At 38.2% G+C, this 18375-nt stretch overlaps 1 protein-coding gene across 1 annotated transcript in view; it reads right to left on the bottom strand.

Moving 5' to 3' along the window:
* Positions 1–1038: 1038 nt before the first annotated feature.
* Brf (Brf RNA polymerase III subunit) overlaps positions 1039–18375 on the bottom strand; it is a 168098-nt gene continuing 150761 nt past the window's right edge. The window contains exons 4-8 of the mRNA XM_073960022.1: positions 18048–18197; positions 6089–6315; positions 5256–6025; positions 5065–5180; positions 1039–1708 (exon numbers count right to left, since the gene is read on the bottom strand). Of these exons, the coding sequence (XP_073816123.1) occupies positions 1569–1708; positions 5065–5180; positions 5256–6025; positions 6089–6315; positions 18048–18197 (1403 nt within the window). The 3' untranslated portion in view covers positions 1039–1568. The remainder of the gene's footprint in view (positions 1709–5064; positions 5181–5255; positions 6026–6088; positions 6316–18047; positions 18198–18375) is intronic.

The following is an 18375-nucleotide window of genomic DNA, read 5'->3' as shown; positions in this document are numbered from 1 at the left end:
CTTTAACCATTTATTTTCACTTTTGTCATCGTTTGAGTATTTTTGTTTTTCTACAACACACACAAACCAACAAAGACATCATAAAACAGTTGCATTTTTTGGTAGTTTATGACGAAAAAGCAGAGTTGCGTATAATAGTATGGTGTTTTCGTGCGTTGTTTAGAATAAATGACGTAGCTATCGTCATTTATTTTTGTATGGTAAATGACGCAAAATGTTGCCTGTTTTAGCAAATAAATGACGAAACAGCTCTAAATGACGAAAAAGTTGCTAATGTAAATTGGACATTATATATGTATTTAGAAAAATGTGTATAAATAAAAACACAAAATTCATCTCTATTGGATCGATGGAATGGTTCAAATGCTGATGAAAAGATCGGATCTTTCACGACTTCCTTTGCATTGGTTCAAATGCTAATGAAAAGATCGGATCTTTCACGACTTCGTTTGAACCAATGCAAAAGATGCCATGAAATCACGTCATCGCATGGAACCCCTTCCTTGAAATTCTGCTGGGTTCGTACAAGTTCAGTAACTTCGTGTAAACGGCCAAGGCCTTTTGCATTGTACTGTATAGTAACCGAAGAACATCCAGTAAAAATTCGTACAAATTTTGAGTAATCGAACACACATAATATTTGCTCGTTTTTGAAATTTTTTGTTTAGAAATGCGGAATTATTCCTCCGGTCACTTAACAATAAAGATGTATGCCTAAAAATATGCTACAAAATCATTGAGTGATTTATAATAGTATAAGTGATGTCAACGTAATATTTAGAGAGTGTTTTTAAAGCCGCAAAAAATCTATGTACATACATATATACAAAAATCAATAGGAATTCAATAAAATTATTGATTGTTTATTGTGCCTTTTTATATGAACTATTTTCTACCCTTTTTCTTAATATATACATGTATGTATAACATTCGTTTGCCTTCATTAAAAATTAACAGTGTTACTTACTGAAATGACACAAAAGCTATATCGTGTAAACTGATAAATTCAAAGAATTGAATAAAACTTTTCTAATACGATTTTTTATTTGTTAAATGCTGTTTGTTATTTATTATATTTATTCTTTGTATAATAAAATACAAAAATTGTATTACCATCAATACATATTATTATCTAATACACAAAAATGAAATGAAATTACATGAAAATACCACTAAAAACTCTATTCTAAGATGAAAGATACAAAGAAAACTAAAATATACCATAAATATATGAAACTATATATATAAAGGAAAAAATACACAATCATAATCACAATAAAGTTGAATGTATTGAAAGAAAAGAAAATGAAACTAAAATAAAAAAAATAAAATTTCCATTTGAATAGTAACTAAATTATGAAAACTTATTATTTTATATTATCAAAAAGTTTTTGTTTTGTTATTTTTTTATTTACCACATAACTATAGGAAAGCAATCAATAGCTTTATTTATTTGCTTATACTAATCCTACAGACAAAAAAAATACAAGAATATTATTGATCTATATGTTTACGTTATGGGCGTACATACATACATACACATGTATGTACATTGTACATTCATAATTTTAATAGTTATCATCATCATAGCCATAATAATCATCGTCATCATTGCCATCATTGAGCATATCCTTAAGCGATGAATATTCTTTTTCAGGTTCCGGTTCGACATCATCATCAGCAGCGACCTCATCATCTTCGATGTCATCTGAAATGGCAGCAAAAAAGGGCATATGTGTGGGTGAGTGTTTATATTTATTTCATACAAAATGTAAATAAAATACAATTTATTTTAGAATTGGTATATTTGTTTAAAAATATAGAAAAATATTACATGATGCCTGTGGGTGGGGGGTAGATGTAAAACTTTAACCAACACATTTAAATTCAGTTTTGTTGTTAAAAAAGGAAAAAGTCAATTAAAACTACTGGTCAATTTCAAACACATGGATTATGGATCGAATACGATACGATAAACAATCTTATCCAAGCTTTGACACTCGTAATATTTTGTCCATAATTAGATCAAGTTCGAAGGTGGGTTATATCGGTGCTCTCCTTCATGCACCTCCACCACAAAAGTTCAAAATTTTTCGCTGTCGTCGTGTGTCATATGGGTCTGTGCCTCATGCTGTAATCAATCCTTGCCCTATAGGAATTTAGATGGCATCTTCGAGGAACGCATTCACACGATAGTGGTTTATGGTATCTACGACTGCATCTGTGCGAACTCGGCTTAATAGTCTGGCTTGCAGATCTCTTGTAACGTTGGAACTGTCTACTGTGTTTCTAGATCATAAATATCTCTCCTGACATGCTTGGGTGTGAGGTCCTATCCACCATATGGTGATGGCTCTCACGGTAACACCCGGGCAATAAGTATGAATATTCTTTCACCGCGTATCGCTAACATTTGCCGCATAGCTTACAACAGACAGGTCTATTGCTTTGTAATTGGTCAACATGATTTTTTAGCAAGCACCCCAAGTGCTACCGGCCAGCGACTTGAGGACCTTGTTCCTACTTCTGATCTTATCGCAAACAGCTGTGGCTTGCGCGGACGTCTTAAACATGTAATCGAAGGTCACAACCACAATTTTGGAGTAGTTAGTCGTCGAAATCAGAACACCATCAAGCAAAATCGCAGCGGATTGTTCTAGGCATCTGATTAAATCGGAAGAATCTTCGACCAGGAATCGTCTCCTCAACAATTATGTATTCGTGTAAAACTACTCTGGTTTGTCGAGGCAGCTGAGGCTCCAAGCTGCGATAGGTGGGGTATTTTCTCCGAGGAACGCATTCACACAATAGTTTATAGTATGTGCGACTGCAAGCCATGAATGCTATACAACCCTGCTTAATAGTTTGGCTTGCTGTGATGTAGGGGTTCTCTCTTCTAACACTAGACCCCCTTTTTTAGATCATGACGATCCCTTTTGACATGTCTGGGTTGGGGAGTTCTATCCATCATATGGTGATTAGGATGCTTCTCACGGTAACAACCGAGCAAGTACTGCAACGAGAGCACGTAATTTCCTTCTCATGTAGATGATCCACTTGAGAAATGATGAGGTACCCGGTCGCAGTACTCAAGACGGCATTCTGACATGTTTGAATATTTTCCATTGCGTTGCACCCTGCCTATTTTCCAGTCTTCGGGAACTATTTGGAGATAGGTTGAGAAATTTGTTGAGATACTGGACTCCCGGCTTATCCAGCTGTTTCAGCATTACCATGGAGATTCCATCAAGACGCTTTGGGATGATTTAGCGTTCCTGATGACATTCGCAATAACATCCATTGTGAATTGTAGTGGTTTCTTCTCGGCAGGAAGAGATCTAATGCGGTCTAGTACTCGTCTCTTCGCCCTGTCGCTTGACAAATTGTTGATTAAAATAACTTGGGCACCTTTTCGGATCAGTCAGTCTAATGTCGCCAAACGTGACTGAGGTTCTATCTTCTTTCTTTTTAGGGTTCGAGAGCAACTTAACGCTTGTCCACAATTCACTTATTACGTCTCCGTCTCCTTATTCAGATGATTTACCCAATTATGCCGCTTACGTTCACCGACCATTCTGGTAACTTCCTGACTCTGGGGTCACAATGTTTGGCTAGATGAAGCTCATGTGCTAATCCAGTCGCCTCTGCTGGAAAATTTGGCCTCACTTCGGGTATTTGATCAGCAGGTATATGGTGAGCGGCTGCAGCCGTCATGAAGTCTCGGAACGTCCTTTCTGCTACCCGAATATCAGAAGGGTTTGGCAGATCTCTGAAGAGCTGATTAGTGAACTTTCATAAACTTGGCCAATTAACGGGACAATTATGGGGAAATGCTCTGAGATCCAAGAGAAACGGCGTATTGCCAGGTGACGACATTTGTCAGACCAGGTGGCACGATGCTTATGTCTGGCGAACTGTGACACTCTCTGCTACTTTTGGTAGGGACGTCCTCATTGACCGTGCAAAACGTAGAGCTATCTATCTGCTCAGACTGCGCTGTATCCCTCTGACCGTTTCCGAGAACCGAATGCCACAACTCATAATAATATAATTGTTCCACAAACATCCCGGGCGGGGCAAGGGAGACTTCTCTCATATTAATGAGTGCAACCCGGATTCATATTAGCTCAATGATATGGAATCTACAGTTTATCGCCGAGTCCGAACGGCATGTCCTAAGACACCACTTGTAGAGATGTTTTCATGGCTGAAATACTCAGGAAATGTCGCCAACATTACTGAGGGGTGTTTTGTCACCGTTGAAAATTTGATGTTGCGGGTGTGCATACCATGCACCTCATGATGAACATTAAAGTCTACCAAGACCAGACGGTTATGACCTTCCGAAAGCGACTTAATGTTGAGCCTATAACCTGGAGTATAGCTATTTTTCGACGGGATGTAAACGTTCAGCAACTCTATCTGGGCAATTCCAAACTTGACTGCTACCACAAAACATTCCATTTACGGGTCATTAGAGCCAGGCTCAAGAGAGATATGTATTGAACAGAATGGTGCAATAGGAAAGCTATCCATCCACCTCCACTTCTGGATCGATGTTTCCTCAGTTCGTTGTAACCATCACAACGCTGTAAGCTGCAGTTGTTGTTGAGCTTGGTTTCTTGAACTGCCGCCACCATGATATTCTTCTGACTCAAAAAACCACAATTTCTTCGAAATTCAATGTATATAAATTGAAAAAATATGCATTTTCAGGGATTAGAACAGCAACGGCTGGAGTTAAGTGCTGCGTATGCTGCTGGCACGGGCCAAAAGAATCCGAAACATGCATTCCGGTATATGATGCTCCCAAATCAGAGAACGTTAGAAATACAAACATATGTATACTGAGGTACAGGTGGTGTGAAATTCCAGGGTAATCCGGAACAGAAGAACCCGCGGCGGTGGGATTGACCAATGTCAGTCACTCCTTATCGTTACCCGAAAAAGTTGACCCATAAAATCAGCTGATACATTCGAGAGTTATTGTCCGCACCAGCCACTCAGACGGACGGACAAGGCTAAAACAACTCAAAATTGTCTGAAACGTATCTTTTAACTTACCATTTTCAACGACAACAGCATCATCCTTAGGTTCTGGTTCACCAACCGGCAAACCCATTTCCAACTTAGGTATTTTTGGAGTGGGGCCACCTATCGAATATGAAGGCTTGCCGCGGCTGAAAACAAAAGAAGATCAAAACATTAATTACCAAGTCCACCAACAATTAAAAGAACAAACAAACTTTACAAACCTATGTTTTGTATGAATCGGTCCTGACTCAATTATCACATCAACTTTAGGTTTAATATCCTCACGTTTAACTTCTTGTTTTATACCATCCGCTGCACTGTTACTATTCGAGGCATTAGTACTGGTACTGGCGGCGGCTCCACCACCCTCCGTCAAAGTCTTGAGGATATCATAATTAATTTTGGTGGAAATTTTCTTTTCTTGCAACATCTTTTCGATAGCTTCTCCGGCCGTCGTTGAGGGCCCGATAACTTTTTTCCTTGATTTACGTTTCTTCTTTTCCGGTTTGCCTTCTTCTCGTTCTTTGGCTAGTCTTTCTTCTTTCTCCTTCATTTCTTTGAGATATTCAGCATTCAGAGCTTTCCACATAATGTTCTTACGTTCCGCCTCTTCGTGCGTGAGTATGTAGTTATTGATTTCTTCATCATCTAAACCTTCTAAACTTAATTCACCAATTTCTTCGTTGGTTTGGGACTTTTCCAATTCTAGTAGTTCACTTGCCGTTGGTTGACACATTGATTCGATATCTGGCTTAAGACCTTCAATTACCAATTTTTTAGGTGCAGCACCGGTGAGATCAGGATTATCGGCCAAACATTCTTCGATTGCTTCGAGATTTGATTTTTCAATAAATTCTGCAGTTTCTTCCTCCTCGAAATCATCTTTGCCAAAAGTTAAACGTTTCAGGGCACTTTTCTGAGCTCTTTTTAAGTCCTGCTCCAGTTGCAAATCGATTTCTTTTTGTAACTCGGTCAGTTCACTTTCGCCAATCTAAAAGAAGAAAAAATATTTTATTAATATTCTGGGTGGTAAAAAATTGCATACTAGACTTACATCTTTTATGCGTTCACGATCCTTTTTCCTTGCCGCCTTAAATGCCGGTGGATCCTGTTCCGCTTCCAAGTCCACCGACATAAACTCATCTAGTGTCAAGGCGCTTGAGGGTGTATCAGCAAATTCTGTCAGTCTTTTACGCAGAGTGGATTCGTGGATCTTAACTATTCGCACGATATCGACAATTGTTCGATTAAATTCGTGCATACGTGCCGCAATCAGTAGGGCTAGAAAAGTACAGGAAAGTTACAATGAGTGCATACAATAAAATCATGTTAAAAAATCTTTAAATAAAATCAATTTTTATTTTATTTGAGGCAGTAGGAGATTATTAGAACTAGGCCTTACTTAAACATGATCTAATAGGAACATTTTGGGCCTTTGTGGGGAAGGTGCCAGATAGATTGAACCAAAATCTTACTCAGATCCAAAAGAATTTCCTAATAATTGCTCAATCTAATATCGATAGGTTCTCTGTGCCGGACTGACCCGCGCGTTTATGTCTCCTTCTCAATACATATATATACATATATACTCGGTTTTTATACCCTCCACCATAATATGGAGGGTATAATTAAATTTGTCATTCCGTTTGTAACACATCGAAATATTCATCGGAGACCCTATAAAGTATATATATTCTTGATCAGGGTAAAATTCTAAGTCGATATAAGTCCGTCTGTTGAAATCAAGATACAGCTCGCAATTTTTAAGATTAAGCTTTGTAAATTGGTATAGAAGTTTCTATTACTCCTAGGATGTTCGGTGTTGCAAATGGGCTATATCGGTCCACGTTTTGATATAGCCTCCTTAGAACGGTAACACCCGATTTTCGGTATTTTGAAGGTTTTAGCTTCATTATCACACAGAAGAGGCTGAAATTTTGTACATAATCTTCGATGGGGATATAAAACTTTCCCCCTAAAATTTGTTGGCATGGATCCACGCCTGCGTATAGCCTCCATAGAACGGTACCTCCCGATTTTCGGTATTTTGAAGGTTATGGACACAATAATCCAACGAAATGGCTGAAATTTGTTATTTAGTCTTAGTTGGGCGTATTCATATTTTTCCTTTAAATTTGTCGGTTCAGGTCCACGCCTTCATATAGTCCCCATAGAACGATACTTCCCGATTTTCGGTATTTTGAAGGTTGTGGCCTCAATATTCCTCCGAAATGGCTGAAATTTGGTAGTTAGTCTTCGTTGGTTGCATGAAACTTTTCGCCAGAAATATGTCGGTACAGGTCCACGCCTTAATGTAGCCCCCATAGAACGGTGCCTCCCGATTTTCGGTATTTTGAAGATTGTGGCCTCAATATTCCTCCGAAATGGCTGAAATTTGGTATTTAGTATTCGTTGTGGGTATGAAACTTTACCCCAGAGATTTGTCGGTACAGGTCCACGCCTTAGTATAGCCCCCATAGAACGATACCTCCCGATTTTCGGTAATTTGAAGGTTGTGTCCACAGCAGCCCACCGAAATGTCTAAGATTTTGTATTGGGTCTTCGTCGGAAGTAAAAACTTTTCCGACTGAATTTCTTCGGTATAGTTCCACGTTTCGATATAGCCCTCATAGAACGGTACCTCCCGATTTTCGTAATTGTGAAGGTTGTGACGTCAATATCCCACCAAAATGACTGAAATTTGTTATTAAGTCTTCCATGGGGTTATAAAAAGTTCCAGAAAAGAATTATCAGTATAGATCCACGTCTTCCTATATCCCCCATAGAAGCGTACCTCTTGATGTTCGGTATTTTGAAGGTTTTAGGCACATTATCTTACCGAAATATCGGAAATTTGATATGTAGTGTTCTTCGAGCCTAAAAACTTTACGCCAGAAATTTGTCGGTATAGATCGACGTTTTGATATAGCCCCCATAGAACGAACGGTACCTCCCAAATTTCGGTAGTTTGAAGGTTAGCGACATTATTTTACCGAAATTACTGAAATTTGGTGTTAAGTATTCCCCATAAACGAAAGGAAATTAACTGTTCCATTTTACTTCAATACCACTCGTGGTGGAGGGTATAACGCCGTTCTTACTTGTTGTATTTAATACTAGCAGTCCCGGGTCCGTGCTGCTGGCCCGTCGTATTGAGTTTTAATTACAACTTTTTATGGACTTTATTCTTTACAATTCAAAAATAGGTATTTCGTCCAGGCCGAACTTAACGCCGTTCTTACTTGTTCCTATTTTTCTGTTCTGTACAGCATAACCGAGGTGTCTACTACGGTATACGAGAATTGCACCCAGTACAGACGCAATAGCAACTACATACACAATCCCACGGCGGCCGGTTCTATTCACCGAATTGACTCGGAGGAATCATCGACCAGGGGCCATCACCTCAACAATTATGTGTTTGTGTTCGTGTATTTTTTTTACCACGGGTGCGGCAATTTATCCCGGAATTCCTACTCCGAGCTCTTTTGGTCCGTGCCGGGATAGAGATGAACCCAGGGCCAGTATGGATCTGTTCCGTTTGCCAGATCCGCATCCACCACCTGTTAGTATCGGTGAGATGTAATGTAGGTAGGGAATGCGTGCATTTCCGACGGTACTCTGGCCTTAGTCACACCCGGAATCATAGCGATGGGTATGTTGCTACGCCAGAACACCTTCGACTCTTCGTCGTCGTCGGAATAAGAGACGCTCCCTCAGTCTGCCCAACAACAACAAAAGCAGCATCTAAAACCTCAAGTTGTTGCGCAATGACCCGAAAATGCATCATTCCTGCAATTCAATTGCAACGACCAGCACAATACCCGCAAATACGGTCAGCGAAATTGTGGATTTTATGAGTCGGAAAAACACCAGTGTCGCCGCGATCCAGGAAACAAAGCTCACCGCCACCTGCAGCTTGCAACATTGTAATGGTTACAACGTTTTGCGGAAGGATCGCACAAGAAGCGGAGGGGGAAGACTTACCTTCGTAATACACCAGTCTGCCCAGTACAGACCTATCTCGCTTGAGCTTGACTCTAGTGACACATACATGGAATGTATGTGGGTAGCATTACCCATGAATATGTTTGCCCGCGTTATATGACATTTATTAGTTCGCTTTTAGAGGTCAATAACCGTCTGGGTTTAGGGGATTTCAATGGCCATCATTACCGTTCTGAGTAATGACCAAAAGGGTATAGCGCTGGCCGAGAAAATTTCACGTTTTGCACGGCATACTGTGTGAAGACGCCAGTTTCTAAAGCAAACACGAATGCTTTTATCCCAATTAAGATCCGGACGAAGCACCTGCCTGAATTCGTATGCCACGATACCCAACACATGCTCGCCGTGTCGATTGGATCCACACGCCACGCTGCATTTGTTTAACTGACCAGTTTCGCTCCCCTGTACTTGATTATTTATGGATGCAGCCAGTCCCAAGTTGCAGAATTTATGAGTCTGGATATAGATGAACCAAAACCTAATAACTCAAATAATACACTATCGAACATATTTGCAATGACATAACAGATCTAAGTACTCAATTACGTTCTGGAATGTGGACTAAAAATAAGTTTGACATATATAGTCCATATTCGTACTTGATCTATTTTCTTGTAGAAATTTTACGATGTTCAAAATATGGACCAAATCTGCCTTCGAGAGTTATCTTCGGTTGGGGGAGGCACCCAAAGAAGTGAACCGACATGACCCATCTTCGAACTAAAACTAAGTTTGGACAAAATACTACGGAGGCCAAATTTTGGACCCGATCGGTTGATCCGTTCGAGAGTTACTGTGCTTTCAGCCATTTCAGGCCATTTTCTCAGCAAAAATGGACTTGCCTTGAAATAACTTGTACATTCGTTAATGGCGCAGCGAATAGAATTTGTTGCAAAAAGAATCAAAGCGATTCGAGAGCAGGTGCTAAACCGAACTTTTCCGAAATTTTGTGTGGGAGATACCCCAAGGAGTGGACCGATAGAATTCATGTTGGAACATCATATATTTCTAGTAGAAATTTCACGATATGCACAGTATAGAACAAATCGGTTACTCCCTTCAACATTTATCGTGCGCTAAATTTTTCCGAACATTTTCGAAATTTTGTGGGGGAGGTACCTGAAGGAGTGAACCGATATGGTCCATCTTCGAACTTTAACAAAGTTTGGACAAAATATTACGAAGGTCAAATATTGAACCTAACCGATTGATCTTTTCGAGAGTTATCGTCCGCTCCAGCCAGGCAGACGGACGGACATGGCTAAATCAACTCCAAATTTTCTAAAACAGATTTCATCCACCTCAACCTTCAAAATACCGAAAATCGGGAGGTATCGTTCTATGGGGGCAATGTGCAGGACTGAACCTAAACCGACAAATTTTAGGTGGGAAGTTGTTTACCCCCAAGGAAGACTTAATACCGAATTTCAGCCATTTTGGCGGGTTATTAAGTCCACAACCTTCAAAATACCGGAAAACGGGAGGTACCGTAATATGGGGGCTATATGAAGACGTGGAACTATACCGACAAATTTCAGGTGGAAAGTTTTATACTCCCAACGAAGACTTTATACGATATGTCAGCCATTTAAGTGTGATGTTGAGGCCGCAACCTTCAAAATATCCGAAATCGGGTGGTACCGTTCTATGGGAGCTATATGAAGACGTGGACCCATGCGGACAAATTTGAGGTGTAAAGTTTCATACCCCTAACGAACACTTAATACCACATTTCAGCCATTTCGGTGGGATTTTTAGACCACAAATCCTTATATATATTTTTGCATATGGTTTTGCATATGGTAATATTCAAAAAAGTTTTTCAATCGTTGAAGTTGAGGTTCACCATTTAATACGTCGCGAACTGTTAATATATTTTATAAAATATGAATAAATTTATATTAATTGAAGTGTTTTAGCCACGGTCTCATAATATGGACCATAACAAATAATTTTCGTGGAAGCTGCGTTGGTGGTAATATAAAAAAATGGGAAAAATGTGTTGAAGTAAACATGTTTTTTGTGTTCTTTTTTGATTTCTGGCCAAACCACGCAAAATTCGAACCTGTGCTCAAAGAAAGAACTAAACAATACCCCTTGGGCAACATGGTTCTAGTGTATGACTTTAGGATATATACACTGCATCCCCCTAAAATCGATGCTGACATTTTGAAGTTTTGATTTCAGTGTTTTTCGAATTTTTCTTATAATTAGAGGGTGCAACTACATAATAATCCAAACTAGTTTATAGGATTGTAGAACTCGCGATTCCACGTCGTTCGATGTATATCTCATGAGTGTGCTCCGTACAGCATCCTAGTAATAGGAGTCCAAAGGCGAAAATTTGGTGCGTAAATTTTCTGAACCGCGATTTTCTTTGATTCTTTTTGCATAAATGTAATCCTTTATACGCGATTATAATATTTGCCAAAAAGGTGTGTCACAAATTACAAAGATTCAGGAGTAATATCCCTATTTATCCCAAAATAGAATGCGGTGGCACATCCGCAGTTCTTGACGAATCTGTCTAAAATAATTTATATTGACGTATTTTTAATAGCGGATGCACCTTATAATCATATGCACAACGCGTAATTTTTGCCCACTTGAAGGTTTTTTGAATAGTAAGATGCAACTGATGGCACACTTTGGCCGCTGAATGAAACATGGAAAAATCCATGCATATTGATAGACATGGACTCCCTGTATCCGAAAAGCACATGCACCTCAACTGATTTAAACCAATTCGCGAATTATACGGTTTTTAACTTCAATGTTTTTTCTTTGATTGTAATTTCAATATTACTCAGTACTTCTTATTTCTATTTCTATCACAGAAAGCAAATATACTTTCACGATGACTAATTACTTTTCTCGTAGAAGTTTAAGCAAAATACTTCAGGATTTGGATCGAAATTTAGCGAAATAATAGAATAACTCCCAACATTTATTTTTCAAATTTGTCCTATTTAACCAAAAATATATTTTTGAAATAATTTCCAACTATAAGTTTCCGTTCTTTGTTGTTGCTGTAATATGCAAGTTATAAACGCGATCTTTATAATTTTGATCTCACATTTTTCTACGCGTTGTCTAGATTCTGTACGTATTTTTAAATTATTTTTTTAGAGATTTTTTGGACTCTGATTTAGAATAAATAAAATTTATTCCAAGATTTCTTCAATATTTTTTGATTTTCCGCGAAAATAAAAATAAATTTAGCAACTATTTTAGCATCTACGGATAGATATCAAATGCTGCTAACGATTCATATATACATGTTCTTATTACAACACAATAGGAATTTTTAAATATTTTTTCTTTACAAGAGAGTAAAACCGCATATATTTTTTGAGTGCAGCATCCAATTTTGTGAACGCGAACAGATTTGAAACCACGATTTTTTTCGTAACCGATGTACCAAAAATGGCGGATGTGCTCGCCAAAAAAGTTTTTAATTTTTTTTCTATGTAATTGTAAAGGAAATTTGAAATTTACCATATGCTCATTTTATGCAAATATGTAAAAATATGCACGATATGCAAAAATTTCTGGTCCTAATTCGTTTTATTTTGTGATAAAACGAGTTTCTGTCTAATCAGATTTTCTCTACGACCATCCTAACCATATATGCATTTGCATATATCCACAGTCTATTCATCATTGAGGTGCAAATGAAATGGGCAAGTAGAAGTCTTATCCTAAAAGGACATATTCCTACAGTGTTTATGGGTCTATTCTACTTAGAATTGACTTCGAAACAGTGCTTATTTATTTCGAGTCACTTCAAATTACATAACTTAATGTTGCATAAATTAAATTGTTATCAAAAAATATCGTATGAAAAAATGCCTTTAAATTTTATTTTCAGAAAAAGTCTAATAACACTGTGCAACAAAATGGAGCTCAAAGTCTGGGGGGTGGAAAATTCCTTTTGGGGATGAAAGCTCTTGGTGAGTATATACAGAACCCAGAAGGTCAGATCCGCCGTGAGTCGAACTTTTGAGATATGGCGGGATGAATATTTTGCCGGAGACCCTATAAGCCCTCAGATATTAGCCTTATTTCTTAGTCCGCTGTTGTTTTAGCTTATTTTTGAGATCACATTTCTTCAGCCAAATCAAATGAGGATTATATTCGAAGAGCACTTTGACCTTCTATCTCGCTTCCTTCAATGTCCTTTTCGTCCTTTAATTTAAGAGCCGCCATAAAAGTACCACAAGACGACGTTTTTCAGCTTCGAAATGTTCTGCAAAAATGTCGCTCAGGAAATTTTAGGTACGGCTCTCATTGACAACAAATCGATTTTGTCGCGTTTTCGTGGTCGTTTTGTGCATTTACCCAGTTTTTGTTCAGAAAAAGACTATATTTTGTTTTTTGTATATTCGTTACAGAACATACAAAAACACAGAACACAGTTTTTTTCTGAGCAAACAGGGGTAAATATAAAAAATGACTATGAAAACGAGACAAAATCGATTAGTTGTCAATGAGAGCCGTACCTAAAATTTTCTGAGCGACATTTTTGCAGAACATTTCGAAACTGAAAAACGTCATCTTGTGGCACTTTTATGGCGGCTCTTAAAATAAAGGACGAAAAGGACATTGAAGGAAGCGAGATAGAAGGTCAAAGTGCTCTACGAAAATAATCCGCATTTGATTTGGCTGAAGAAACGTGATCTCAAAAATAAGCTAAAACAACAGCGGACTAAGAAATAACGCTAATATCTGAGGGCTTATAGGGTCTCCAGCCAAATATTCATCACGCCATATCTCAAAAGTTCGACTCACGGCGGATCTGTCCTTCTGGGTTTTGTATATACTCACCGAGAGCTTTCATCCCCAAAAGGAATTTTCCACCCCCCAAAATTTCGGTTCACAGTGTAATAATTCAGAAAAAGAATATCGCTTAGCCATAAGCAAATTAACACAATTGCTTTATTAAATAATATAAGTGTTTTAATGTGTTTCATGTATTGTAAACAGGTCTTCTCAACTTTTGTTTGAACTACTCACAGAAGTGAATGACCCCTTTAACATCCAGTTTCGCAAGTACTTCAGAGCATAGTTTTAATTGTTTTTTATTATTAATTTTGCTTTTTATAAAAAACAAAACTAAAAACACTGAATACAGCGGGAGCATCAGCAGGAATACAACAATATACACACATACAGTTAGTCAACTAAATTATTGCAAAACCAAAATTATTACAACATTTTAGATAGAACAACGTTTTATTTGGTATAAATAAATAACATTGTTAATATATTTGTTTACAGTGTTATTCTTACACATATTTAACAATAAAATCAAAATGTAGCTAAATTTTACTAAAAATATTCTTCTCACAACTTTTCAGTCTTACGGAGGGTGGGGCACTAGAAACCTATCTGGCCTAGGCAACACACAGTGTCGCCAGGCTTTTTTTGACATTTTTTGGAAAGTTTGACAGTTTTTAGCCTAAGCGTAGTCAGGACAGTTTGACATACGACCATGTGTTCGGTTGTTTACAGTGGCTTAATTAAGACACCCCCCAAAACATGGTTTTTGAACGCTTTTACAGCATCTTCTGGCGGGGAAAATCGTTGATCACGTCTTTTTTTCTTGATGTGCTGGAATCAAATAAAGTCATTGGATCCCCAGTCAGGGCTGTACGGCGCACGTTTTGTCCGGTCAAACAGACGCTGGTTTGAATCGATGTGTGAGAGCTCACATTGTCATGATGCGGAACGATACGTCTTCTCTTGCTCGTTTTTTCGAATTTCTCAAGAGACTTCAGGCCAGAATCAACCGTCTTACATTTCTCGAGCCGTATAGTCGCCACACGGTCAGTTTTGCCGAAGAAACAGGCGACCATTTGCTTCGAAGGTATTCTTCCATGAACAACTTTCATTGGATTTGGCTCACTTTGGAAGATCCAAACGGTCGATTCCTGTTTTGTTTCGGGCTCCTAAGCATAGCGATTTCTCGGATGGGTTTAGAATTTTTAAACCCTCCACCATAGTATGGAGGGTATAATTAAATTTGTCATTCCGTTTGTAACACATCGAAATATTCATTGGAGACCCTATAAAGTATATATATATATATAATTGATCACGGTAAAATTCTAAGCCGATATAAGCACGGAGTCGAAATGTGGTCCCTTAAGGCAGCCGACATGAAGAAGCTTGAAGCTTTCGAGTTTTGGACCTACAGACGAATTCTAAAAACACCATGGACCAAGTTTGTAACGAACAATGAAGTGCTGCAAAGAATACATCAAGAAAAAGAGCTTATACGTACAATAAAGAAACGAAAAACAGCATATCTTGGACACATCATGCGAAACAACAAATACAAACAACTCCAAAACATTATCCGATGCAAAATAGATGGAAGACAGTCCAGGGGAAGAAAAGAGAAATATTGGATAAATAATATTCAGGAATGGACCGGTATAAATGATGTTGCAACTCTGCTCAGCGAGTGGAGAAATCGACAATCTTTTGCTGAAATAATCAACAACTTATAAACACATATATATACCGAATATACTGTAATACATTTTATGTAACTGCATTGATCACCATAAATTCGTAAAACGAATAGGCAAATAAAGAAGAAGATAAGCATGTCCGTCTGTCCATCCGTCCATCCGTCAGTCTGTTGAATTCAAGATACAGCTCGCAATTTTTGAGATAGAGCATTATAATTTGGTATAGAAGTTTCTATTACTCCTAGGATGTTTGGTATTGCAAATGGGCTATATCGGTCCATGTTTTGATATAGCCCCCCTAGAACGGTATAACCCGATTTTCGATTACTGAAATTTGGTATTTGGTCTTCATTTGGGGTATTCCATATGAAATTTGTGCCACCGTGGTGCAATGGTATGCACACCCACCTTGCACGCTGAAGATCGTAGGTTCGATTCCCCGGCCAGTCAACACCAAACACTTTTCAATGGTGGCAAAATATCCCTCAGTAACGTTGGCGACATTTCCTGAGTATTTCAGCCTTGTAAAACGTCTCTACAAGTTGTGTCTTAGACACGCCGTTCGGACTCGTCGATAAACAGTATCATTGAGCTAATATGAATCGGGGTGCACTCATTGATATAAGAGAAGTCTCCCTTTTCCCTTCTGGGATGTTTGTGGAACAATAATTATTATATGAAATTTGTCGGTATAGGTCCACGCCTTCATATAGCCCCCATAGAACGTACCTCCCGATTTTTGGCGTTTTGAAGGTTGTGGCCTCACTATTCCTCAGAAATGGCTGAAATTTGGTATTTAGTCTTCGTTGACGATATAAAACTCTTCCTCAGAAACTTGTCGGTACAGGTCCACGCCTTCATATAGCCCCCATAGAACGGTACCTTCCTATTTCTGGTATTTTGAAGGTTGTGGCCTCAATATTTCGCCGAAATGGCTGAAATTGGGTATTTGGTCTTTATTTGGGGTATTAAACGGTCCATATGAAATGTGTCGGTATAGGTCCACGCCTTCATATAGCCCCCATAGATAGGTACATTCCGATTTTCGGTATATTGAAGGTTGTGGCCACATCAACCCACCGAAATGACTGAAATTTTCTATTTAGTCTTTGTTGAAGGTAAAAGCCCTTCTGACTGAAATTCGTCGGTATAGGTCCACGTTTCGATATAGCCCCCATATAACGGTACCTCAGATTTTCGTAATTCTGAAGGTTGTGACGTCAATATCCCACCGAAAGACTGACATTTGTTATTTAGTCTTCCATGGAGTTAAAAAAGAATTCAGAAGAGAATTATCAGAATAGGTCCGCGGGTTCCTATATACCCCATAGAAGTGCTCCTCTTGTTTTTCGGTATTTTACAGGTTCTACCGAAATATCGGAAATTTTTCTTCTTTGAGTCTAAAAACATTCCGGCAGAAATTTGTAGGTATAGATCGACGTTTTAATATGGCTCCTATAGAACGGTACATTGTTTTACCTACCTTGCTGAAATTTACTATTTAGTCTTCTTCATAAACGAAAGGAAACTAATGGTTTCATTTTACTTCAATACAACTCGTGGTGGAGGGTATAACAAGTTCGGCATGGCCGAACTTAACGCCTTTCTTATTTGTTATAATTGGAATAGACCAATTGTATCATATCTAATGAAGCGCGTTTGCCGTCCATTGTTTTTTTTTGCGAATATTACGTCTTTGTTTAGGGTGCCACCGTGGTACAGTGGTATGCACATCCGCCTTGCACGCTGAAGGTCGTGGGTTCGATTCCCCGACCAGGTAACACCAAACATTTCAACGATGACAAAATACCCCTCAGTAATGTTGGCGACAAGTTAACCGTAAGTCCCGTATCAATGAGCTGATATGAATCGGGGTACACTCATTGAAATGAGAGAAGTCTCCCTTGTCCCGTATGGGATGCTTGTAGAACAATTATATATGTATAATTATTACGTGTTTGTTTCACTCTACTAATGATGGCGATTACATCTACATATACCTTAAAAGTCATAAAAATCCTTAATTGCAAAAAAATTTCAGGAAATTAGGCGATTTTATTGCACGTTCATTTATTTTGCAATTATTAAGTTGACACCAAAAAAGCGATGTACTTATCCTTTTTGTATGTTGTTTTTGTTTTTCTGACCGATTTCTGCATTTATTGCCTTGATGTCATAAGCAGATAAATCAATTAATATGTACAAAAACCCAAAATCATTGAAAGAATTTCTTGTCGTAATTCCTAATTTAGAATCTAAATTCTTATAAAATCATCGTTTGCAATAATTTAGTTGACTAACCGTATGTATGTTGTTTGTACACAAAAACAATTTAACATCACTACACGTAAAAGGCCCACACGCATGTACATACATATGAACATATGTATATTTTAATGGCAAACAAAAGAACAGCTAACTTTGCAATAAAATCCGGAACATACCCCCTTTTTGGTTGAAAACAATAAAATTGCATCAATCAACAAAAAATAATAAATAAACAGATGAAATCAAAACTATATTTACCTGCACCACAGAGACCAGTTGGCCTTCGACCCGAGTGGATGGAATCTTTTTTCATGCGTTGTACGATACGCAATGCCGTCATAGATACTTCGTGAGCCTTTGCACCAAATTGCAGTTTATTGGCAAAACGCATTATGTAGAGACAAGGATCTGAAAAAAAGGAGAGAGAGAGAGAGATGAGGCACACATACACATATAACGGTATTTTAAGTTATTCATATTAAAATATATTTTTATACACAGAAGCAGTATATTGTCGTAAATACAGTAAAATCTCGATAGTCCGTCCAGAGCGTGTTTCGCGGGGTCCGAATTATCGAATTGTCTG

This window comes from Musca autumnalis, unplaced genomic scaffold (genome assembly GCF_047663935.1).
Source record: "Musca autumnalis isolate F117 unplaced genomic scaffold, ASM4766393v1 scaffold_1, whole genome shotgun sequence".
Taxonomy (NCBI): domain Eukaryota; kingdom Metazoa; phylum Arthropoda; class Insecta; order Diptera; family Muscidae; genus Musca; species Musca autumnalis.
Note: the sequence above shows the minus strand (reverse complement) of the source record. Positions and strands in the feature narration are given on the sequence as shown.